This window comes from Neodiprion virginianus, chromosome 5 (genome assembly GCF_021901495.1).
Source record: "Neodiprion virginianus isolate iyNeoVirg1 chromosome 5, iyNeoVirg1.1, whole genome shotgun sequence".
NCBI classification, from domain to species: domain Eukaryota; kingdom Metazoa; phylum Arthropoda; class Insecta; order Hymenoptera; family Diprionidae; genus Neodiprion; species Neodiprion virginianus.
In genome coordinates, this window is record NC_060881.1 from 10676944 (window position 1) to 10700857 (window position 23914).

At 43.2% G+C, this 23914-nt stretch overlaps 1 protein-coding gene and 1 long non-coding RNA gene across 2 annotated transcripts; one reads left to right on the forward strand and one right to left on the reverse strand.

Annotated features, from left to right (window-relative positions):
- Positions 1 to 821: 821 nt before the first annotated feature.
- LOC124304836 (putative nuclease HARBI1) lies at positions 822 to 3790 on the reverse strand. Its single transcript, XM_046763526.1, has 5 exons — positions 3746 to 3790; positions 2033 to 2175; positions 1957 to 1964; positions 1784 to 1860; positions 822 to 1607 (listed from the first exon to the last, which is right to left on the reverse strand). The coding sequence occupies exons 1-5, from the start codon at positions 3788 to 3790 to the stop codon at positions 1068 to 1070; spliced, it is 813 nt and encodes a 270-aa protein (XP_046619482.1). The 3' UTR covers positions 822 to 1067.
- A 10534-nt stretch (positions 3791 to 14324) lies between these two features.
- On the forward strand, positions 14325 to 19745 carry LOC124305089 (uncharacterized). Its single transcript, XR_006908323.1, has 3 exons — positions 14325 to 14335; positions 15529 to 15667; positions 19664 to 19745. It is a non-coding gene; the product is annotated as an uncharacterized LOC124305089 (long non-coding RNA).
- The last annotated feature ends 4169 nt before the right edge of the window (positions 19746 to 23914 follow it).

The window sequence follows — 23914 nt, forward strand, 5'->3', positions numbered from 1 at the left end:
CGCGTCAGGTGCTGTTCTCCGCAGTGGTTTGTGGCACGCAGCAAAACTCTCTTCAACGTCGACTTAAAAAAAAATTCGCACCAGTGCAACCAGTCGAATTGGCTATTATAATATTACATATGATCATCACATTAATATTATATTTTTTTTAAGATTATTGTAAGAATCAGTGGAAGAAATTTCCTATCGTTCCAACTCTTGTATTTTCTAACAGATATCGTTTGTTATATTCTTCAAATTTATTTGTTATATTATTACTTCGAACTTATAAAATGTTATATTACTTCCAACCTGTAAAAATAAGTATATTCCAAAGTATCACAAGCAAATATCACTGGATACATTATCAATTCTCACTTTAAAAAATATCCAAAAAAGGGCCAAGCTCAAATTAAATTGCAGGAATTGCAGTGATAATTGTTTGCGGTATTTTGATTTTCAACATCAAGAGATGTGGCCCTGACAAATATTCGAACCGAGCTTTGTTGCACGACAAACTTACTTCAGGTTAGAACAATCAAACCAGTGAGATTATTTATCGGTATCATGTCACGTCAATGTTGTGATAATGTATCCTGTGATATTTGTTTGTGATGTTTTCTTATCATTCGTTATAATGTTTGATAAGCTTAATTTTTTAGTCAAAAAATATAAGCAAAGATAAGGTTTTATAAACTGTATCTTTATTTCTGTTAATTAACTCCACATCATAATTTTTCAACCATCAATTTTCGACAACGATAGATCCAACTGTAAAAAATTGACAATTTCACTACAATAGTATTGCTTTTGGAGACAAAATGAGGGAGTTAGTTATATTATTTATAACGAAATTGATAGTTTCAATTTTGATAATTTTTTATCTTTAATGATCTAGACCTCAACATTTTTGGTAGGTGAATATTTTATGCAGCATATCAGACATTACAAAAATTATTTTTTACAAATCTTATAAATTGACAAATGATTTACGTTACAAATGGCAGTGTTTACATGAATTTACATGAATTGCCTGGCCAGCAAATTGCGTTTCAATACACCTAAACGCCGAGCTTCATCGTTTATAATCAACTCTGCTTAAGGCTCTGGTTCTGCCATGTAATATTCAATTCCATCCAAGAAGTCGTTTCTTTCGATACATAAATTATGCATTTCGATGTCTTTAAAACACCCCATATATCTGTTCTTATTAGTTGCCTGAATCTTTGCTTTAAAAGCCCGAAAGCGTTTTCGATTAAAACTCTTGTTGAACAGAACCGCCTGTTATATTCTCTTTGTTCATCTGTTAAATTTCCATAATCCCGGATCGGTGTCATCAGATTTTCACATATCGGATAAGCAGAATCTCCGAGTATATGAAAATCTGGTCCCATTGATAGCACGGTAGAGCGAATAAATGACAAAGTAAATACTCTCGCGTCATGAATTTTTCCTCGTATTCCGGTAAATACATCAAGGAACTTCTTCTTCGCATCGCATATTCCTTGCAAAGTCAATGCCGTTGTATCGTGACGATTAACGTAGGTCGACTTAATTTTATGTGCGGATGTACGGATGTTTATAAACGTACCATCAATGCATCCGCATACTCCTGGATATCCTGAAATCTGAAATTTATATGTATTGTGAAACTCGTTCTCGTTGCTGCCCCTAATTATACCTGAGTGAAAATATTCCCTAGAATCTGATAGATTATTGTAGAAACTGGAAAAAATTTTCCAGAATATTTCAGACCGATGCAGAGATGTGTTTTAACATGTTAGTCATATATTCGGTACTTTACCTCCTCAAATTCCTCACAAATGTCTTGTTTCTCCTGCAAGGTACGAGGAAATCTGATAACCAGTGGACCCAATTGATCTGCTAATTGAGTCGTTACACTTTCTATCATTGCGTGCGCTGTTAACAAACTCAAAACAAAGAGTTGAGCTACAATACGGTAAACAGATTTGTTACCTGCAAACCTATTAAGTCAAAAAAATTAATAAGTCATCGCAAAACAAAAAACAAAGTACCATCAATTATCACTCACCATAAATAACATAGAATAAACTCTTCAGCAGTCTTTACTCTCACACCACCGAAAGGTGGTCCTTTGGGATAATGTTCGCTCTGTTTGAATAAAGATATCAAATAATTGCAAGTTTCTCGCGACACTCTAAAATGACTTTTGAACTGTAAAAAAAAAACACAATTGTAGTTCAAGCATCCAACTTCCTTGAAATTCAATAGTTCAATAAATAAAGACATTGTGAGGTTGAGTACGTAATTGTTTATCGTTATAGTGGTTAAACAACGTCAGCGATGTAATTTTGGATGCGCGAAATTTTGCGTCTTCTATTGGCGATATTCCGCAATAATAAAATATCTTCTTCATCATCGGAATTCTCGGACAAAAATAACTCCTCGATTATTCGTACTTCATGAACTGGCTCTGCCATATTTGTTCTGCTCGAACCGCTCTGACCCCTGCTTTCCTAGCATATTTTTGTTCATAGACCAATCAAAATTTAGTATTTCAACCGTCCCTCGAAAATGTGGTCGCGACACTCAACCTGCTCGGTTTTCTCTCGAACACAAAACTCGCTCCTGGAGTGCTCTGAGAGCGTTCATTCGAAAACGTCATTACAATAACAAAATACGACAACAACTTTCAGACACTAACACCTATAGAATTGCAAGATATGACCTCTGCAACATTCTACCGTCTAGGGTAAACAAACTCTCTTTTGGCTGGTTTAATTCTGAATTAATCAACAAAAGCGTACATAGAAGTATCACTACCTATAACAGTGTACCTCCACCCGCATATGGCCTCCCTAAAATCCACAAAGAAGGGATTCTAGTACGAATCATAGTCTCCTTTGTTAATAGCCCGACTTACGCCTTATGTGAATCAATTAATTCATGGTTAACTAGAAATATCATCCCCCCTGCCTCCAGAGTCAAAGAGAGTTTTACATTGGTGGAAAAAATAAGTAAACTGATTATTCCAGACAATTACATTTTAATATCACTAGATGTAATATCGTTATTCACCAATGTACCTATAGACTTCGCTATGCTCGCTGTGAAGAACCGTTGGGCCTTTCTGGATAAAAAGATTCCAATCCCACTTACTGAACTTCTTAAAGCCTTAAACATCTAATTTGATTCGGTAATCTTCAAATTTAACAAGGACACATACGCACAAGAGTTTGAGTTGCCCATGGGACCCCACTCTCTCCAATCTTGTCAGACCTTGTAATAGAGGATCTTGAGTTGTCATGCATCAGCAAACTTGATTTTCATATACCCTTCTATGTTAGATATGTTGACGATATTTTGACTGCTGTCCCTAATGAAAAAATTGACCACATAGTGAACATTTTCAACCAATATCATCCCCGATTACAATTCACTATTGGAATAGAATTTAATAATACTGTAACGTTCTTGGACGTTACGAAAATACATATGGATTCGTGAGTTTGATTATCAAGGTTCGGGTAAAAACATTGAGGCGGGAACCGAAAATTCCGAGACCAAATAGGATAAAGGCAGATTCCATTTTGAAAATTCACACAGGAAACAGGAAAATAGATAGGTGAATGATCCAAGGACTTCTTCAGAAACAGCACACCCGAGAGTTTGGGAGGACAAATGTGATTGATGGTATATCAATCCAAATTCGCTAAGCGAATTCAGGAATATGCACGGATTAATTGGTTTAAATATTTATTTAAAAGAAAAGAAACGATCTTACCTGAATCATTTCCGTGTATTTCTTCAAAATAAGGCCACCAGTCATCCTCAGGAATCGGGAAGGTCGGAAGGAAAAGGCTGTTTGGCTAATAATCTGAAAAAGTGCTCACAAAAACTGACTCTTGGGGTTAATAAAATGAAAATCAAGCAATCGCTTATCGACCTCGAAAAATAATCGTGGCTACATTCACATCGTAAACGAAATCAAAGCCGATCTGGCACAAAACTCAATTCCAGAGAGGTTTCTAGAAAGAAACAACATTCATGGAAAAACAAAAGACTAACACCAAACAAACAACTTCCTATGTCGAAGTAATTCTTTCACATTCGATCCTCTACCCTGCTATCGTGACTTCTAAAGAACACACCTCCCTAAACGCGGCAGTGTTAGCTAAGGCATTCCTTCACGAACACGCAGAAGAACATTCCGCAATGAAAACCACGAATTACTTCAACTCTCTCAGGAGAGAAATCTCTTGTGGACAGCTGAACGCAGTTTCAGAGAAAGGAAAAATAGGCTACCTTTGTCAAAGTTGCTTTGACTCGCAGTGAGTACATCATAACGGGTAACACAAATAAATTATAAGAAAATAATTTCTATTTCAATCATTACTTTAGCTCCAAACCCGAATCTCTCGAACACAAAATCTCCTTTCACTTGACTTTCTTCAAAGAAAAAGCGCAATGTAGTTATTGCAAACAAAACCTCTATGACATAGTTGGAAAGGCAGAAGGGTGTGAAGGATGTGACTTGGTAAAAGAAGAATTAAGATTTTAAATATTGCTCGATATTTCCGTTTAATGTAATTGAATTACAGAAATTAAGTTTTAGTTAACATGGTTCTTGTTAAATGAATTCTTTTTTTTTCAAAGAATGAAATTCTTTTAGTATTAAATTCGAAGGTTTAACTTTGTCCGTGTGTCATGGCAAAGCAGAAACTAGAGTAAACTTGGTCGGCTGTGGATTCTGCATTGATAACCAAAACAGGAGCCGATAAAGAAGAAAAGGTTTGTTTTACTAGCCAATCCTCATGAACCTGATGAATAGTTCTAAGTAGCTCTGAAGAAATGCTCGAGTCCTCCTCACGAGAACGAGAACTAACTCGAGCGGAAGAAGTTTCTGGGGAAACTCGCATACAAACAATTGAATCCACTCTGAGTTCAGATGAGCGAATGAGAAAATCAAAATTTTTCCTCAATAAATGAGATTCGAAGTCGCGAAAATTACCTAACCTTCGGCGAGCTTCTACGGAACAATTGCTGCTGAATATCGATCTTTCCATCACCTTTACAGGTAATAAAGCCGCCTGAAGATGCTTATCCAACATAACCATCTGAGCGAAATGCTGAAAATGGTAGCAATAACCATCTGGATCTTGAAACATCAAATCTAAAAGATTATTTCCGGCGACATTTCGGTATTCCTTAAGTGGTTCCAAAAGCAGTACTGACCTGGCGATCTGCTAAAAACCTTTTGGTCGTAGTTGTTTTTCCACAACCGATATTCCCTTCGATAATAATCGCAAGCGGTCGAGTTTTGCTCAAATTTATTCCAAAAGACAGTTTCTTTCCCCAATCGATGACCGACTGTAAAGAAGGTGAAGTTGATCACAGGTGTTCAAGGGTGTTCGTCGGAAGATCTAACCTCAAAGGATGTTCCTGGTCTTGAAGAGACTGTTGCAGGTTGATCTTCTTCAAATGGGGCAAGACGATCCAAGTGTACCACTTTCTGACGTGAATGAGGAGATCTCCGGATTCTCTAAACAACAGCATTCATCCGGTTAATCACTAAGTGAGGGCCTTCTCAATTTCTTTGTAGTTTTGGACATCGTCCTTTCTGTCTTCGGGGTTAAAAGAGCCAGACAGAATCTCCAGGATTGAATTTTAAATCTCTGGCCCGAATACTATATCGAGTTTTTAATTTATCAGAAGCTATAGAAATCCTACTCCTGGCAAAGACACAGGTAATGGCAAAGGAAGATCTGATCGCATCAGCTCTTATTCGGTTCCCGCTCATTTCCCGAAAAGAGCGAGAAAATGAGAAGTGGCACAACAAGAAGCGAGAGAACGAGAGCAATAACCAGAGTGGGAGAACGAGAGCGGAAACGAGGGCGGGAGAACGAGAGCGATAGAACCAGAGCGGTAGAACGAGAGCGATAACGAGGATGGGAGAACGAGAGTGATATCGAGAGCGGGAGAACGAGAGCGGTAGAACGAGTGTAACAGTTGAATTTAGCCGCCAAAGCAGCGACTACGGGACCCAATGATAGGTAGGTCCGTAGGGAGGGGGGCTTTCACCTAAGCGGTGATACGACGGAGGAGAATCGATCGAGAAGTGTAAGAGAGACGACGGGTTAGAATCGATCGAGAGAATAAGCGGGAGACGACGGATGAGGTTGATCGTCATGAGAGTGCGCTGAAAAGAAGAATCATACGAACGGAGAAAGACAACCGACGAAATGAAGTAAACGCATACGGATTCCCGATCAAAGAAAACCCACCAATATATGACGGACGAGGGAATTCGAATTGGCCGGGCACTGAATTAGCGAGCGCAACCGAAGAAATGAAAAAAGGGATCTGAAGAATATCCACTATGACGCTTATGATAAGTTTTTATATATATTCTGATCTGTCTTATTTTATTTGTAATTTTATGATTATGCCTTTTATGGAATTGTTGTCGTCCTAAATGTCCGCCGTCCCCATTTTATTTATACATTTATTTATTATTTTCGTTGATATTTATACGCTTATTTTATTCGGTTCTAATTTATTGATATATGTCATTGGGTCATACCAAACGTCCGGAATTTCGTTTTAAATAAAAACAATAAAAAAACAATAGAAGTAAATTGATAACGGCATATTTTCGTTAATTGCGAGGGGCTCCGCAATTGGAGTCAATCCTAGTCTACAAAAACCGCGAGAACGAATAGTCCGTTACACGAGAGCGGTAGAACGAGAGCGGTAAAACGAGAGCGGTAGAACAAGAGCGATAACGAGGGCGGTAAAACGAGAGCGGTAGAACGAGAGCGGTAAAACGAGAGCAGTAGAACGAGAGCGATAACGAGGGCGGTGAAACGAGAGCGATGACGAGGGCGGGAGAACGAGAGCGATGGCGAGGGCGGGAGAACGAGAGCGATGACGAGGGCGGGAGAACGAGAGCGATGACGAGGGCGGGAGAACGAGAGCGATAACAAGGGCGAGAAAACGAGAGCGATAACGAGGGCGGAAGAACGAGAGCGAAAACGAGGGCGGGAGAAAGAGAGCGGTAGAAGCAGAGCGATGACGAGGGCCGGAGATCGAGAGCGATAACGAGAGTGGGAGAACGAGAGCGATGACGAGAGCGTGAGAACGAGAGCGAAAGAACGAGAGCGGTAGAACGAGAGCGGTAGAACGAGAGCGATGGAACGAGAGCGGGAGAACGAGAGCGACAACAAGAACGGGAGAACGAAAGCGAAAGAACGAGAGCGGTAGAACGAGAGCGATGGAACGAGAGCGGGAGAACGAGAGCGGGAGAACGAGAGCGGGAGAACGAGAGCGGAAGAACGAGAGCGGTAGAACGAGGGCGATAGAACGAGAGCGGTAGAACGAGAGCGATGGAACGAGAGCGATGGAACGAGAGCGATGGAACGAGAGCGATATCGAGAGTGGGAGAACCAAAACGATATCGAGAGTGGGAGAACCAAAACGATATCGAGAGCGGGAGAACGAGAGCGATGGAACGAGAGCGATATCGAGAGTGGGAGAACCAAAACGATATCGAGAGCGGGAGAACGAGAGCGATGGAACGAGAGCGATGGAACGGGAGCGGTAGAACGAGAGCGGTGGAACGAGAGCGGTAGAACGAGAGCGATGGAACGAGAGCGGGAGAACGAGAGCGAAAACGAGGGCGGGAGAAAGAGAGCGGTAGAAGCAGAGCGATAACGAGGGCCGGAGATCGAGAGCGATAACGAGAGTGGGAGAACGAGAGCGATGACGAGAGCGTGAGAACGAGAGCGGTAAAACGAGAGCAGTAGAACGAGAGCGATAACGAGGGCGGTGAAACGAGAGCGATGACGAGGGCGGGAGAACGAGAGCGATGGCGAGGGCGGGAGAACGAGAGCGATGACGAGGGCGGGAGAACGAGAGCGATGACGAGGGCGGGAGAACGAGAGCGATAACAAGGGCGAGAAAACGAGAGCGATAACGAGGGCGGAAGAACGAGAGCGAAAACGAGGGCGGGAGAAAGAGAGCGGTAGAAGCAGAGCGATGACGAGGGCCGGAGATCGAGAGCGATAACGAGAGTGGGAGAACGAGAGCGATGACGAGAGCGTGAGAACGAGAGCGGGAGAACGAGAACGGGAGAACGAGAGCGGTAGAACGAGAGCGGTAGAACGAGAGCGGTGGAACGGGAGCGGTAGAACGAGAGCGGTGGAACGAGAGCGATGGAACGAGAGCGGGAGAACGAGAGCGAAAACGAGGGCGGGAGAAAGAGAGCGGTAGAAGCAGAGCGATAACGAGGGCCGGAGATCGAGAGCGATAACGAGAGTGGGAGAACGAGAGCGATGACGAGAGCGTGAGAACGAGAGCGGGAGAACGAGAACGGGAGAACGAGAGCGGTAGAACGAGAGCGGTAGAACGAGAGCGGTGGAACGAGAGCGGTAGAACGAGAGCGGTGGAACGAGAGCGGTAGAACGAGAGCGATGGAACGAGAGCGGGAGAACGAGAGCGAAAACGAGGGCGGGAGAAAGAGAGCGGTAGAAGCAGAGCGATAACGAGGGCCGGAGATCGAGAGCGATAACGAGAGTGGGAGAACGAGAGCGATGACGAGAGCGTGAGAACGAGAGCGAAAGAACGAGAGCGGTAGAACGAGAGCGGTAGAACGAGAGCGGTAGAACGAGAGCGATGGAACGAGAGCGGGAGAACGAGAGCGACAACAAGAACGGGAGAACGAAAGCGAAAGAACGAGAGCGGTAGAACGAGAGCGATGGAACGAGAGCGGGAGAACGAGAGCGGGAGAACGAGAGCGGAAGAACGAGAGCGGTAGAACGAGGGCGATAGAACGAGAGCGGTAGAACGAGAGCGATGGAACGAGAGCGATGGAACGAGAGCGATGGAACGAGAGCGATGGAACGAGAGCGATATCGAGAGTGGGAGAACCAAAACGATATCGAGAGTGGGAGAACCAAAACGATATCGAGAGCGGGAGAACGAGAGCGATGGAACGAGAGCGATATCGAGAGTGGGAGAACCAAAACGATATTGAGAGCGGGAGAACGAGAGCGATGGAACGAGAGCGATGGAACGGGAGCGGTAGAACGAGAGCGGTGGAACGAGAGCGGTAGAACGAGAGCGATGGAACGAGAGCGGGAGAACGAGAGCGAAAACGAGGGCGGGAGAAAGAGAGCGGTAGAAGCAGAGCGATAACGAGGGCCGGAGATCGAGAGCGATAACGAGAGTGGGAGAACGAGAGCGATGACGAGAGCGTGAGAACGAGAGCGAAAGAACGAGAGCGGTAGAACGAGAGCGGTAGAACGAGAGCGGTAGAACGAGAGCGGTAGAACGAGAGCGATGGAACGAGAGCGGGAGAACGAGAGCGACAACAAGAACGGGAGAACGAAAGCGAAAGAACGAGAGCGGTAGAACGAGAGCGATGGAACGAGAGCGGGAGAACGAGAGCGGGAGAACGAGAGCGGGAGAACGAGAGCGGAAGAACGAGAGCGGTAGAACGAGGGCGATAGAACGAGAGCGGTAGAACGAGAGCGATGGAACGAGAGCGATGGAACGAGAGCGATGGAACGAGAGCGATGGAACGAGAGCGATATCGAGAGTGGGAGAACCAAAACGATATCGAGAGCGGGAGAACGAGAGCGATGGAACGAGAGCGATGGAACGGGAGCGGTAGAACGAGAGCGGTGGAACGAGAGCGGTAGAACGAGAGCGATGGAACGAGAGCGGGAGAACGAGAGCGAAAACGAGGGCGGGAGAAAGAGAGCGGTAGAAGCAGAGCGATAACGAGGGCCGGAGATCGAGAGCGATAACGAGAGTGGGAGAACGAGAGCGATGACGAGAGCGTGAGAACGAGAGCGGTAAAACGAGAGCAGTAGAACGAGAGCGATAACGAGGGCGGTGAAACGAGAGCGATGACGAGGGCGGGAGAACGAGAGCGATGGCGAGGGCGGGAGAACGAGAGCGATGACGAGGGCGGGAGAACGAGAGCGATGACGAGGGCGGGAGAACGAGAGCGATAACAAGGGCGAGAAAACGAGAGCGATAACGAGGGCGGAAGAACGAGAGCGAAAACGAGGGCGGGAGAAAGAGAGCGGTAGAAGCAGAGCGATGACGAGGGCCGGAGATCGAGAGCGATAACGAGAGTGGGAGAACGAGAGCGATGACGAGAGCGTGAGAACGAGAGCGGGAGAACGAGAACGGGAGAACGAGAGCGGTAGAACGAGAGCGGTAGAACGAGAGCGGTGGAACGGGAGCGGTAGAACGAGAGCGGTGGAACGAGAGCGGTAGAACGAGAGCGATGGAACGAGAGCGGGAGAACGAGAGCGAAAACGAGGGCGGGAGAAAGAGAGCGGTAGAAGCAGAGCGATAACGAGGGCCGGAGATCGAGAGCGATAACGAGAGTGGGAGAACGAGAGCGATGACGAGAGCGTGAGAACGAGAGCGGGAGAACGAGAACGGGAGAACGAGAGCGGTAGAACGAGAGCGGTAGAACGAGAGCGGTGGAACGAGAGCGGTAGAACGAGAGCGGTGGAACGAGAGCGGTAGAACGAGAGCGATGGAACGAGAGCGGGAGAACGAGAGCGAAAACGAGGGCGGGAGAAAGAGAGCGGTAGAAGCAGAGCGATAACGAGGGCCGGAGATCGAGAGCGATAACGAGAGTGGGAGAACGAGAGCGATGACGAGAGCGTGAGAACGAGAGCGAAAGAACGAGAGCGGTAGAACGAGAGCGGTAGAACGAGAGCGGTAGAACGAGAGCGATGGAACGAGAGCGGGAGAACGAGAGCGACAACAAGAACGGGAGAACGAAAGCGAAAGAACGAGAGCGGTAGAACGAGAGCGATGGAACGAGAGCGGGAGAACGAGAGCGGGAGAACGAGAGCGGGAGAACGAGAGCGGAAGAACGAGAGCGGTAGAACGAGGGCGATAGAACGAGAGCGGTAGAACGAGAGCGATGGAACGAGAGCGATGGAACGAGAGCGATGGAACGAGAGCGATATCGAGAGTGGGAGAACCAAAACGATATCGAGAGTGGGAGAACCAAAACGATATCGAGAGCGGGAGAACGAGAGCGATGGAACGAGAGCGATATCGAGAGTGGGAGAACCAAAACGATATTGAGAGCGGGAGAACGAGAGCGATGGAACGAGAGCGATGGAACGGGAGCGGTAGAACGAGAGCGGTGGAACGAGAGCGGTAGAACGAGAGCGATGGAACGAGAGCGGGAGAACGAGAGCGAAAACGAGGGCGGGAGAAAGAGAGCGGTAGAAGCAGAGCGATAACGAGGGCCGGAGATCGAGAGCAATAACGAGAGTGGGAGAACGAGAGCGATGACGAGAGCGTGAGAACGAGAGCGAAAGAACGAGAGCGGTAGAACGAGAGCGGTAGAACGAGAGCGGTAGAACGAGAGCGGTAGAACGAGAGCGATGGAACGAGAGCGGGAGAACGAGAGCGACAACAAGAACGGGAGAACGAAAGCGAAAGAACGAGAGCGGTAGAACGAGAGCGATGGAACGAGAGCGGGAGAACGAGAGCGGGAGAACGAGAGCGGGAGAACGAGAGCGGAAGAACGAGAGCGGTAGAACGAGGGCGATAGAACGAGAGCGGTAGAACGAGAGCGATGGAACGAGAGCGATGGAACGAGAGCGATGGAACGAGAGCGATGGAACGAGAGCGATATCGAGAGTGGGAGAACCAAAACGATATCGAGAGTGGGAGAACCAAAACGATATCGAGAGCGGGAGAACGAGAGCGATGGAACGAGAGCGATGGAACGGGAGCGGTAGAACGAGAGCGGTGGAACGAGAGCGGTAGAACAAGAGCGATGGAACGAGAGCGGGAGAACGAGAGCGAAAACGAGGGCGGGAGAAAGAGAGCGGTAGAAGCAGAGCGATAACGAGGGCCGGAGATCGAGAGCGATAACGAGAGTGGGAGAACGAGAGCGAGGACGAGAGCGTGAGAACGAGAGCGAAAGAACGAGAGCGGTAGAACGAGAGCGGTAGAACGAGAGCGGTAGAACGAGAGCGGTAGAACGAGAGCGATGGAACGAGAGCGGGAGAACGAGAGCGACAACAAGAACGGGAGAACGAAAGCGAAAGAACGAGAGCGGTAGAACGAGAGCGATGGAACGAGAGCGGGAGAACGAGAGCGGGAGAACGAGAGCGGGAGAACGAGAGCGGAAGAACGAGAGCGGTAGAACGAGGGCGATAGAACGAGAGCGATGGAACGAGAGCGATGGAACGAGAGCGGGAGAACGAGAGCGATGGAACGAGAGCGGGAGAGCGAGAGCGACAAGAACGGGAGAACGAAAGCGAAAGAACGAGAGCGGTAGAACGAGAGCGGTAGAACGAGAGCGGGAGAACTAGAGCGGGAGAGCGAGAGCGACAAGAACGGGAGAACGAAAGCGAAAGAACGAGAGCGGTAGAACGAGAGCGATGGAACGAGAGCGGGAGAACCAGAGCGACAACAAGAACGGGAGAACGAAAGCGAAAGAACGAGAGCGGTAGAACGAGAGCGATGGAACGAGAGCGGGAGAACGAGAGCGACAACAAGAACGAGAGAACGAAAGCGAAAGAACGAGAGCGGTAGAACGAGAGCGATGGAACGAGAGCGGGAGAACGAGAGCGACAACAAGAACGGGAGAACGAAAGCGGGAGAACGAAAGCGGTAGAACGAGAGCGGTAGAACGAGAGCGGTGGAACGAGAGCGGGAGAACGAGAGCGAAAACGAGGGCGGTAGAACGAGGGCGGTAGAACGAGGGCGGTAGAACGAGGGCGGTAGAACGAGGGCGGTAGAACGAGGGCGGTAGAACGAGGGCGGTAGAACGAGGGCGGTAGAACGAGAGCAATATCGAGAGTGGGAGAACCAAAACGATATCGAGAGCGGGCGAACGAGAACGAGATTTCAATGATGTTTGTTAGCTTTTTCAGCTATTTGTTATGCCTACTGTTACATATTTCAACGTTCTTACACGGTACGAAAATAAAATAAGGATTCGCGAGTTTAAATAATAAGACAAAATCAAAGGCGTTGATAAAATGCTGAGAAAAAGCTTTATGCAGGGAACGTGTTTCTCGTTTCAAGTCTGAAACTACTAGCTTGTTAAAAGGGGGCAAAACGGGTGATTATATACTTTGTATCAATATTATCGTACTCATTTGATTTCACCTACAATGAATGCTCTCTACATACTCCTTTTCAGAACTCATTTTACACAGCCCTCAACATCTTATTGTATTAATATACATACATTACTGGCGAAAAGTTTTCGGACAAGAGTTAGAAAAAGTGCCGGAACGGTTTTTTATGTCATTTTGCCGATAGTTGGCCTAGGCCAATTTGATTAAGGGCAAAATCGTAAAAATTTTCTTGAAAAGCCAAAATGTAGGTAAATTCCCCTTCTTCAACCCTTCGTACCCGTCGCGTAAAGAGAATCTCTCACGCTCATTTTGAAACTTTTTTTTCTTCATAATTTCAAATGGAATGACTATTTGAAAATTTTTTTACCTTCACTGAATTTTATGCTTTACATGATAGTCAATAAAACTTTTTTAAAAACTCAAAAGTATAAAGCAAAAAAAAATATTTATTGACAGCTGTGAGAATTTCTCTCATTACTTCAGTCAAGTCGTTGATAAGAAAAACCTCAATTCGGATGGCTTCGTTATACTTCGGTTATTTCCGTAGTTTCCAGTCGCCATATTTGAAATTATATATAGATATATAAATATTCCATGTCACTCCGTGTTTTCTATGCTGTTGTAGTTATTGTTTTATTATTTTAAAACTAAAAAAATGTGATAACTAAGTATTGTTATAAATTGATTTTGAGTGACAATATCCTCTTCAAGAAAACCAAAATACTACAATGAAATATACTAGAATTATAACTTCACATTAGTTTGTCAAATTTAAAATTTCGCTCTTTGCGCCTGCGCAATAACGTGAGATTTTCTCTCATCACAAGGATCACGACTGTCATACGAAAGACACCTGGTACGAAGAGTTACAATACCGTTAGTCAAATTGGCCCATGCTACGGTCTTAAATACAGGTCTGGACACTCGTCACAAAATCAAGTTGTGAGGGTAGGACACTCATGGAAGCACTGGAGTAGTTCGTAATTCCGTCACTACTCGTCTCTGCGATCTATCTGCCCGATGCGTATTCTTAAACCAAACCTCAAAATCCCCGTGTCGTATATTGTGCTCTGTTGTGCTCTCATACGTTGTGTCTTGCTTCGGTTGTGCTTAGAAATATAATTGAAAAAAAGAAAGACAAGATTTTTGAGAAATTGGCGAAAATGCCAAGACGGTGCGCGGTAGCTTGTTGCAATACCGGCCGCAAAGCCAATAATGCAAATGTTTCGCTCTTCCGGGTGCCTAATGCCAATGTTTTGCGCGTGGAATGGGAACACGCAATTCCAGTTGTCATGAAGTTGGAACGGACGCAAGTAATATGTGCAAAGCATTTCAACGAAAGTAATATTGCTCATGAATGGATAAAGCGCGATTCAAGTGGGCAGATCGTTGCACAAGTAAGTTATTCATTTCTTATTTCTTTATTCAAGGGTAGAAATTTTGTATGCAATTTTGTTGCCTACAAATATCTTATTCTGTTTCAGATATATTTAGCAACACCCTCGCCACTTTTCTTTTCGCAGACAGTTGAATAATATGTTCGATGCAATAAATCGCAAAATGCCTAATCCAGGGTGGCCACTCAATTCCGGTCACGGAATTCCCTGACATTTCCCGGTTTTCCCTGACTAAAATCATTATTTTTCCCTAACAATTTGTGCAGAAATCACTAAAAACTATAGTAACCTAGGTAAAGTATGGCCAAATATATTAAAGTTATAAAAGTTTTTAAAAGTTGTTTATTCCGTTCATTATGATTTTTGAAAGTTGACAAAAAATGAAAGTTTCCATTTCCGCGGTCTTGTTAAGTATATATTTAAGAAGGGGCTCCAAGAATCGAAATATTTTTAGAGCTATTATTTGAACATTTATGCTGTTTGCAATGAAAATGGAGGTTCGAAGAATTATGACTAATTAACGAATGTGTAAGTTTTTGAAAAATATACTTAAAAATTTTTTTCCAACGGGACATTTTTCTTTCAAGTGTTAAGAATACACCACAATTTATCCAAATTTTTAAATTGATATCCAATACAGCAAAACAATTATTTTATGCGGTGTACCGTCTAGACGCGGCACGTCTATGCCGTAACAGTTGCGCAGAGCCCTATGTTCAGCGTTAAATTAAAATTACTAATACTGAAGATAGAATTCCGGGTGCTCGTACTTTTTTATTGGAAATTTCCTCCTCTTGAAGAATCTTTTTAAAATTTTCGTTAGCGCTTTTACTTTTTGAGTTATTGCCAAAAAACTGAGGCTTCGTTTTTTCTAGACTATTAGGCGTCGGTGAACGTGCGTCTCCACACGCAGTGACGGCCATAGATAAATCAGACCGATGTCTGCTCGTACTACTGAATTCATAGGACAATCAACAACTAAGCTTATAAACGTCAATAAGAAGAGAAGAACAATTGGGACGATGCGGTGATAGCATCTCAATTTTATGGACAAGGCTTTTGAAATCCGTGAGTTCTATAAAAAGTCCCTGACCAACCAAAAAATTTCCTGACATCTCCCTGACTTTTCCCTGACATACAAAATTCCCTGACATTTCCCGGTTTTCCAGAAAGGTGGCCACCCTGTAATCAAGGACTCACGCCACATTGTCAGGATTTTAAGGTGCAACAATGAATAATTTTTTATACATTACTTTCCCTTTTCTCAATAACAAATGTACACTAGTGTCGAATGGACATTTTACAATGTTTGGGTTGCTTCATTCTTCATAGGTTTTTCAAGATTCACTCCAGTGGCTGAATGACTAGGAATCGGCAATGGTTAAACAGGACATTCCAGATTACGAATTCCTCACCCAAGAGACATCGCGAGGGTTGCGAATATCCCTTCAATCGATGATTGATCTTTGTCGTTATCTTAAAGACAAGTAAGATTTTTAGTACTTATTGAGCGGCAAACTAAATCAGGATAATTTGGAAGTAAATTACACGTGTCTTATATGACTCGTCTAATTTTGGCTGCTCACTGTGTTCAATACATATGTAATTGAAACCTGTTTCAGAAATTCTTCGCAACGATACGTCAATGTGCAGGCTGTAATGACTACCCGAGCTGTCCCACTTTTCAACAGTTGTACAAGGTACTATCTGTTGTAACGTGGCATTTTCGATGCGCGTTACAAACGGCTCCCCGAACCCTGGACGGGTCACGAAATTAGGGATCCCGCGGATCAGACCGCGACTCGTTTCGAAAAATGAGCGCCAGGACAACGGTCACGCATCCGAGACTCCGAGAGGGGACCATTGTCGGTCTAGCGAATACGACTTTTCAGGATTTTTGTGTTTATTTTTTTTGTTGCGAGTAAATGCGGCATCACGCTGGGGATCGGCGGCAAATTCGAGCGACGTTACCGGATGGCGCAAAAGGAGGGCCTCCCACGAGGCTACGGAGAGCTCTACCGCGAGGGAACGCAAGGCGGACGATATTTCCGTTGGTGGCCGGCAAGCCGTAGCTTCCCCTCACCACGCTGACGTCAGGCAACCTCGCGAAGTCGTCACCACGCCACTGTCGAACTACGGGATACCGGAGATTGGACAACCAATCAACACCCCGCGACAGCGGGAATCAACGATAGCGATAAGTTAGGCTACAAGAATTTCGTGACGAAGACGCCAGTTAGAACGGGGGAATTTTGACACGGGATAACGCCTATGTCGAAGCATGTTCGAATTGCCACTCCGATTTGCGGAGCTCGACACCTGAGTCCTGGCGACATTTCGCGATAATCGAGCCCTGAACAATAAAGTAATTGTGTGCGACATGGCCGAAACGGGACTTGGCGAGTTTTGGTGTGGTTACGGAGCGGCAAGCGCTTTCAATTCTTTGCGAACGCATTTCGAGTGCAATTCAGATCGGCGCACTGGTAAACGGTCGAGCCCATTTACTTGTTGAATTGGAGTCGCACTCGAAATTCGTTTGCCGATCTCCTTGTTGATGACCGTAGCCTGAATTTTCGCGATAACGCATCGAGTCAATTTGGTCCCTGTAAAGTCTCCCGTAAAGTCATGATTTCGAGTGGGGACGATTTCGAGCGGGGACAATTTCGGTTTGAAATTGAGTGTAGCCAAATTCCGCTGCACAGGGTCTCGCCAAGTCTGCGTAGAAAAAAATTGTCACCTCTCGTGTAGGTCGCGCACCTTCGTGCGGAGACGCTCGGTTTAGCGGGACGGGTTGCGAACTTTTTGGAAATAGCGACTACGACTGGAGCTCGGATGCGTAATAATAAGCTATAAACAAGCACGAAAAGAAAAGCTCCCTAGATTTATTAATTTGGTCGCGATTAGCGCGTCGAGTCACGTTCTTCTGGTTCAGTTTATGAATTACTGTATATCAGTAAGGTGGCGATTAGCGCACGTAGGCATAAGAAATTTTCTAGATTTGATCAGGATCGCGGTTAACGCGTCGATTATGATTTCGGTTAAGTTTTTGTCTAGCGGTTTATTGTTAAGTGACGATTAGCGCCATACCGTAGATGACGATCGCGGGCAGCGCGTCGGGTCCTATTTTGTTTTCAGTTTTTTATTTTTGTGTGTAAATTAGAGGTTACGATTAGTACAGCGACTAGCGCACCTAGGCCGTAGAGGTCTTCGGGATCCATTCATTTTTTTATTGGTTATTTTGTTTGCTCTTTCCTTTTTTTGTTCTAAAGCTAAGCGTTTGCGTTTGGAATCGCGAGGAAAAACTATCGCTGTATTGTTATTAATTTTATTTTTTTTTTCCTGTATTATCGCTATTTGGAAATATATTGTCAAATTTTATTATTGCTTTGTGAATTAACTTATTGGCGTACGGGTGACGTATCTCTCTCTACCCAAAAATTACCCCTCCCCTCTCCTCGGTACTGAGCTAGCGAGCATATGGTCGCCGTATATCGTATTACCGATTTCAAGGCGTGTTGATCACGCCAGGCGCCCAACAAATTTCGCGGTATGATTTCAGGTTCAGGGTACATCGTGGACGCCGATTTATTGTGCACGCAGTAAGTTCTCGGTCATCTTCTCCGGGTGACCGAGGAGCGGGAAAAATCCACGTCACAATATATATTATGTGTGTGGATGCAAAATTTTCTGTAATTTTATATGGGAATATATTTCTAGGGATAGTTATTACAGTCCGTCATAATTTGTACATCGTGGAATGTTCACAAGGATCATGTGAAGGATCAATACAAAAATTGTTTATAGCGAAGACTAAGCGCCGGTAGAAAAATAAAGAAATACTAAACTATGGAATACCATAAAGATTTTTTTCTACGTTTACTCATTTTGTATAAACCCAATCTGTATTATATTAGGAGAATCAATCATTTTTTTTTTCTTAAATAAAATATTAATAAAACGATGAAATATTCTATGAGTTTGATTATTTCATTTTCTACGACTGTCTGTTTGTATCAGGCCACCTAAAATAGTCGAGGCGATCTATCCTCATCTGCATGACTTTGAACCTGCAACGAACTCCGATAACCATGAAATCCTCAACGAAAACCCTTCAATGCTTAAAGCGACGGAAAAATTTGATGAAGCATTGGGTAACATCGTCAATATTATCGTTTCTTACGATATGGGATGGAGTAAGCGAAGCAACGGAAGGAGTTACGACATCCTCATTGGTTACGATGCGATAATAGGATTTTTCAGTGGCAAGATTCTCGATTTTGCAACTCGGAATAGGATTTGTAAATTCTGTGATGCAGGTCGATCCAAAGAAGATCACGATTGTCGGTTGAACTTCCAAGGAAGCGCTCAAGCCATGGAGCCTGATGTTGGGGCTGAGTTGGTAAATCGAAGCACTGTTCTGAAAGGTGCAGGACTCAATGTTCGAGTTTTAATCAGAGATAAAGATAATTCTACCATCGCGGCAGTACGTCGAGGAAATTCGCAACAAATTTTCAAGTTAGCCGACACGAATCACCTCCGAAAACACTTCGTCAGTGAATTGTATGAACTGCAAAAAACTTACAAAGAGATTAAAAAAAAAAGAAGCTATCCCTCATCTCAAAAAGTGCGTGCTTCGGATACGCAATAGAGCAAAACAAAGGAAAATCTGTGGAACTAGCCAACTGCCTTCGTAGCATACCTCACTATTTTTTCAATCGACACGACAACTGTGGACATAGGTGCCTTCGTCGCTGAGATAGTTCAGGCGTTCAAAAAGTTGTATTTCAAGATCCAGGGCTGTACGAGAAACTGAACGGAATTTTCACCAAATACGCCAATAATGCTGCAAAATTCTCGGTCGCAGCGTCAAGCCAAGCCAACGAAAGTCTGAACAATATAATGTCCCATAAAGCTCCGAAAAATCGGTGCTATAGCCTTAGCGAATCGGCTGATTTTCGATTTTCAAGTGCTGTCTGCAGTTAAAATGAGGGTGATAGTTATTTACTTGCTGTTTTGGAAGAAGTTCGAGTTTCACCCTGGAAAAATACTGAAACATTTATAGAGAAAAACCAGGTGGAACGTTCGGAAAGAGCGTCAAAAGCAAAGTTGCCCAGCACAAAAAGCCGCAGAAATGTACTGGCTGATCAAAGACAGGCTTTGCGAAAGAAGGCAGAGCACGTGGAAGAAATTCAGTATCAATCAAACTGTGGCTTTGACATGGAAATCAACGATCTGGGGAATAATATTGCTGAAGACATGGACAACAACAATATGGAGAACGCATTGCCAGTGGATTCAAGCTTCATATTCTTCGACTTGCAAACTTGGGGCCTTCACAAATCAGCAGACATTCTCCAGATTGCTGCTAAGTGCGGTGAATCCACTTTTTCGGAATACGCCAATCCTTCTCAACCAATTACACCCTGCGCAACGGCAATCACGGGCTTGAGAAATGTGCTGGAGAATTATTTCTCCATGATAAAAGACTACCGTCGATTCCCATTCACGAAGTGCTACGGAAATTCCAAGAATGGTTAGGCTTTTTTCAACCATGCATTCTTGTGGCGTACAATGCCAAATTTGAGACTCCGCAGTTACTGCAAGCTTTCAAAAAAAATTCTATGATAGTCGATCTAAAAAAAGACATCGTTGCATTCGCCGACACTCTCGTCATTCTAAAGAAGCTTCATCCTGAAAGAAAAGGTCCCGGGATGTTCAAACTTTCCAGGCTCGCTGAAGATCTACTTCACGTTGAACCAAACGAAAAATTTCACGAAGCATCATACGCCGTCGATATTCTCGAAAAAAATGCTTCCACTATTCCGACAGAAAAATTAATAGCAAATAGCAAATCTTTCACACAATGTTTTGTTCACGAAGCTCGTTTGCAAAAAGCAACGGTACTCGAACGATCTCTGAATGTTTTTAATGGTGTTATTTCTCCACGAATGATTAAAAAAATTGCAAGTGCTGGAATTGACAACAGTGAAATACAAAAAGTGTATGCAAAAAGTGGAAGAGACGGTATAGTACGATTATCGTCAACCAACCACACAGACAAAAAACCTCGTGTCACGAAAGACAAAAAAATCTTGGAAAAGATTCTCGTGTTTCTAGAAACCAACCAAAGCTCAGTCTAGTGAAAAAAAGAAAAATACTGTCGACAAAAACGCGTCATGATAAAATATATATAACATTTAACGTTATGTTTTATCATAGAGAAAAATATTTTATGTTGAATGTATGTTCGTTATTTTGAAGCTAACCTCGAGAAAAAAGAGGAATGTTGTTTAAGAAAAATATGTTATCATTAATATTGTTACAAAGGGTGAAATCACCCGTTTTGCCCCCTCTTTAACGATCTAGTAGTCAGCATAGATAAAAGACGTTTATAAACCTCTCATGTCTTTCAAAAGAATAAGGTTGCTGCGTCAACCAACATTATTCCAAAAACAGTCTTGTTTCGGACTTTAAACGAGAAACACATATCTTGCATTAAAGCATTTTCACAACATTTTATTCACGCTCTTGATTTCTTTTGACTTGATAATTTAACTCGCGAATCCATATTTATTTTCCGTAACGTCAAAGTACGTTACAATATATTACATTAATACGTTGTTATGTGAAAAATAAAAAAATGATTCAAAACAATATACGTTTGTTATTTTGAAGTTCACCTCGAATTTATGTATCCTCGAATAGAACGCATTATTAATATTAAGAGATTTATTTATAATAAATATGCTCCAGAGTGTTTCGTCAATTTTGCCAAATACAATGCTTTCCCTAGGAGACCGATATGTGAACTGTTCAAACTGAGCGCCTGGCCGTGCGTGCACTGTTGCCGTCTCTCCGTTCCGTTCCCTACTATTCGCTCGTTCGCTTGCAAAATATATAGTATGCAGCCTAAACCTCAGTACTTCTCGAGATTATATCTGTCAAACTAGATGGTCAAACACCTTGATTTTTTTTCACAATATTTGTGATATCCTGCTCTAGCTCCTCCTTGTTTTTCACAAACTTCTTAATTTTAGTACGAATGGTAGAATTAATAATGTGCAGTTTGCCTATCATGGTCTGCATGTTACGTGTTAATTGAGTGAACTTCGATTACAAATATCTCGGGTTCAGGATGGTGAAACTTGTTAAAATTTTATAGAATTGTTGTTCATATTGTGACGTTCTTTGACGTTACGGAAATAAATATGGATCCGCGAGTTTAACTATCAAGTCAAAAATCAAGAGCGTGAATAAAATGTTATGAAAATGCTTTAATTGCGTAATATGTGTTTCTCGTTTAAAATCTGAAACAAGACTGTTTTTGCAATAATGTCGGTTGGCGCAGCAACCTTATTCTTTTGAAAGACATAAGAGGTTTATAAACGTCTTTTATCAATGATGACTACTACGGGTAATTTCACCCTTCGTAACACTACTCTCCCCCGAGGAAAAGAGTCGTCCTGACTCGGGAAAGATGAGATAATTATCAAAGTGATCTAGCAGTCAGTGCTCAAAGGTGAGTTGGAGCTGTGGCTCTAAAAATTTAAAGACTCCCTTTTTCACTATCTGGCATTTGCCCACAGTCTCAAGGTAAACCACAGAAAACCTTGAGCAGATAGTTGAGCGTTAAATAATTTCAAAAATTTATGTGCCTTGTTTTATAAAGGTTAGTGTTATTGAAAGTTGTGTGACTTCATGAATTCGAAGTTATCAGCATTGGTCCAGATCGATGTCAAAAGAAATCCTCTTCATGAAGGATTGTCCAAACGAAACAGGTTCGGGTGAAAACATCGAGGTGGGAACCGACAATTCTAGGACTAAATAGGATAAAGGCAGATTCCTTTTTTTTTTTTGAAAATTCAAACAGGAAACAGGGAAATAGATGGGTGACTGATCCTAGTCTTCTTTAGAAACAGCTTACCCTAGAGTTCTGGAAGGACAAATGTGCGTGATGGTATAACAATTCAAATTCACTACGTGAATTTGGGGAAATTCATGAATGAAATAAATTATATATGTATTCAGAAGAAAAGAAATGATCTTATCTGAATCATTTCCGTGCATTTCTTCAAAATAAGGCCACCAGTCATCCTCGGGAATCGGGGAAGATTGGAAGGAAAAGGCCGTGTCAAATAACTTGAAAAAGTGCTCACAAAAACGGACACTTAAGGTTAATAAAATGTGTAAATCAAGTAATCGCTCATCGACTTCGAAAAATAATCGTGGCTCTATTCACATTTCAAAAGAAACCAAAGCCTATCCGACACAAAACTCGATTCAAAAGAAGAAGTTTCTAGAAAGGAACAATCGAAGAAAACAAATTTCAAATTGATTAGCAACTCAGAAATAACAAATCATTATAAGAAAAGTTCTCATTGAAGACAGTACTCATATAATTCTGTTGACCTCACTCAAAAGTACACATGAACTTCAACTCAAAAGAACACATCTCTTTAAATGCGGGGGCATTATCACATAAATGTCTCCCGGACAACATCGAAGATCTTTCTGAAAAGGAAATCTCAGATTTCCTCAATTCCAAATGGGAAGAAATGTCATGTGGTAAGTTAGAGGGATTCCAAGAAAAAGGCAGAACAGACTATTTTTGCCAATCTTGCTTCATCCTCCAGTAAGTTCATCATATCGAATGAGACAAATAAATTATAAGAAACATAAAAACATTTTTTTTCAAACAGCCCAGAACCCGAGTTATTGGGCCAAAAAATATCCTTTCACCTCACGTTCCACGAGGAAAAGGCAAAATGTTGGTTCTGCGGCCAAAGTCTGTTCGTCACAAAAAGAGGGAAGAGTGGATGCAACGAATGCAAAAAGGTGAAAGACGAAATTAAGAAAATTAAAAATGTTACTCGTTACTTCCTTCCTTAATTATATGGATTATTGAAATTGGAATAAAGTTTCTTATTGAATAAATCCCTTTTTTTAAACGCCAAACAAGAAATTTCTCTAACCTCGTCCGTGTGTTATTGCAAAACAAAAACTAGAATAAACTTGGTCGGCTGTGGATTCTGCATTAATAACCAAGACAGGAGCCGATAAAGAAGAAAAGATTTGGTTTACTTGCCAATCTTCATGAACATCATGAATAGTTCGGAGTAGCTCTAAAGAAATGCTCGATTCCTCCTCACGAGAACGGGAACTTACTCGAGCAAAAGAAATTTCTGGGGAAACTCGCAAATAAATAATACTCTGAGCTCAGACGAGCGAATGAGAAGATCGAAGTTTTTCATGAATAAATGAGATTCGAAGTTACGAAAATTACCTAACCTTCGACGAGCTTCTACGAAACAATTGCTACTGAATATCGATCTTTCCATCACCTTTACAGGCAATGAAGTCGTCTGCAGATGTCCATCTAACATAACCATCTGAGCGAAATGCTGAAAATAATAGCAATAA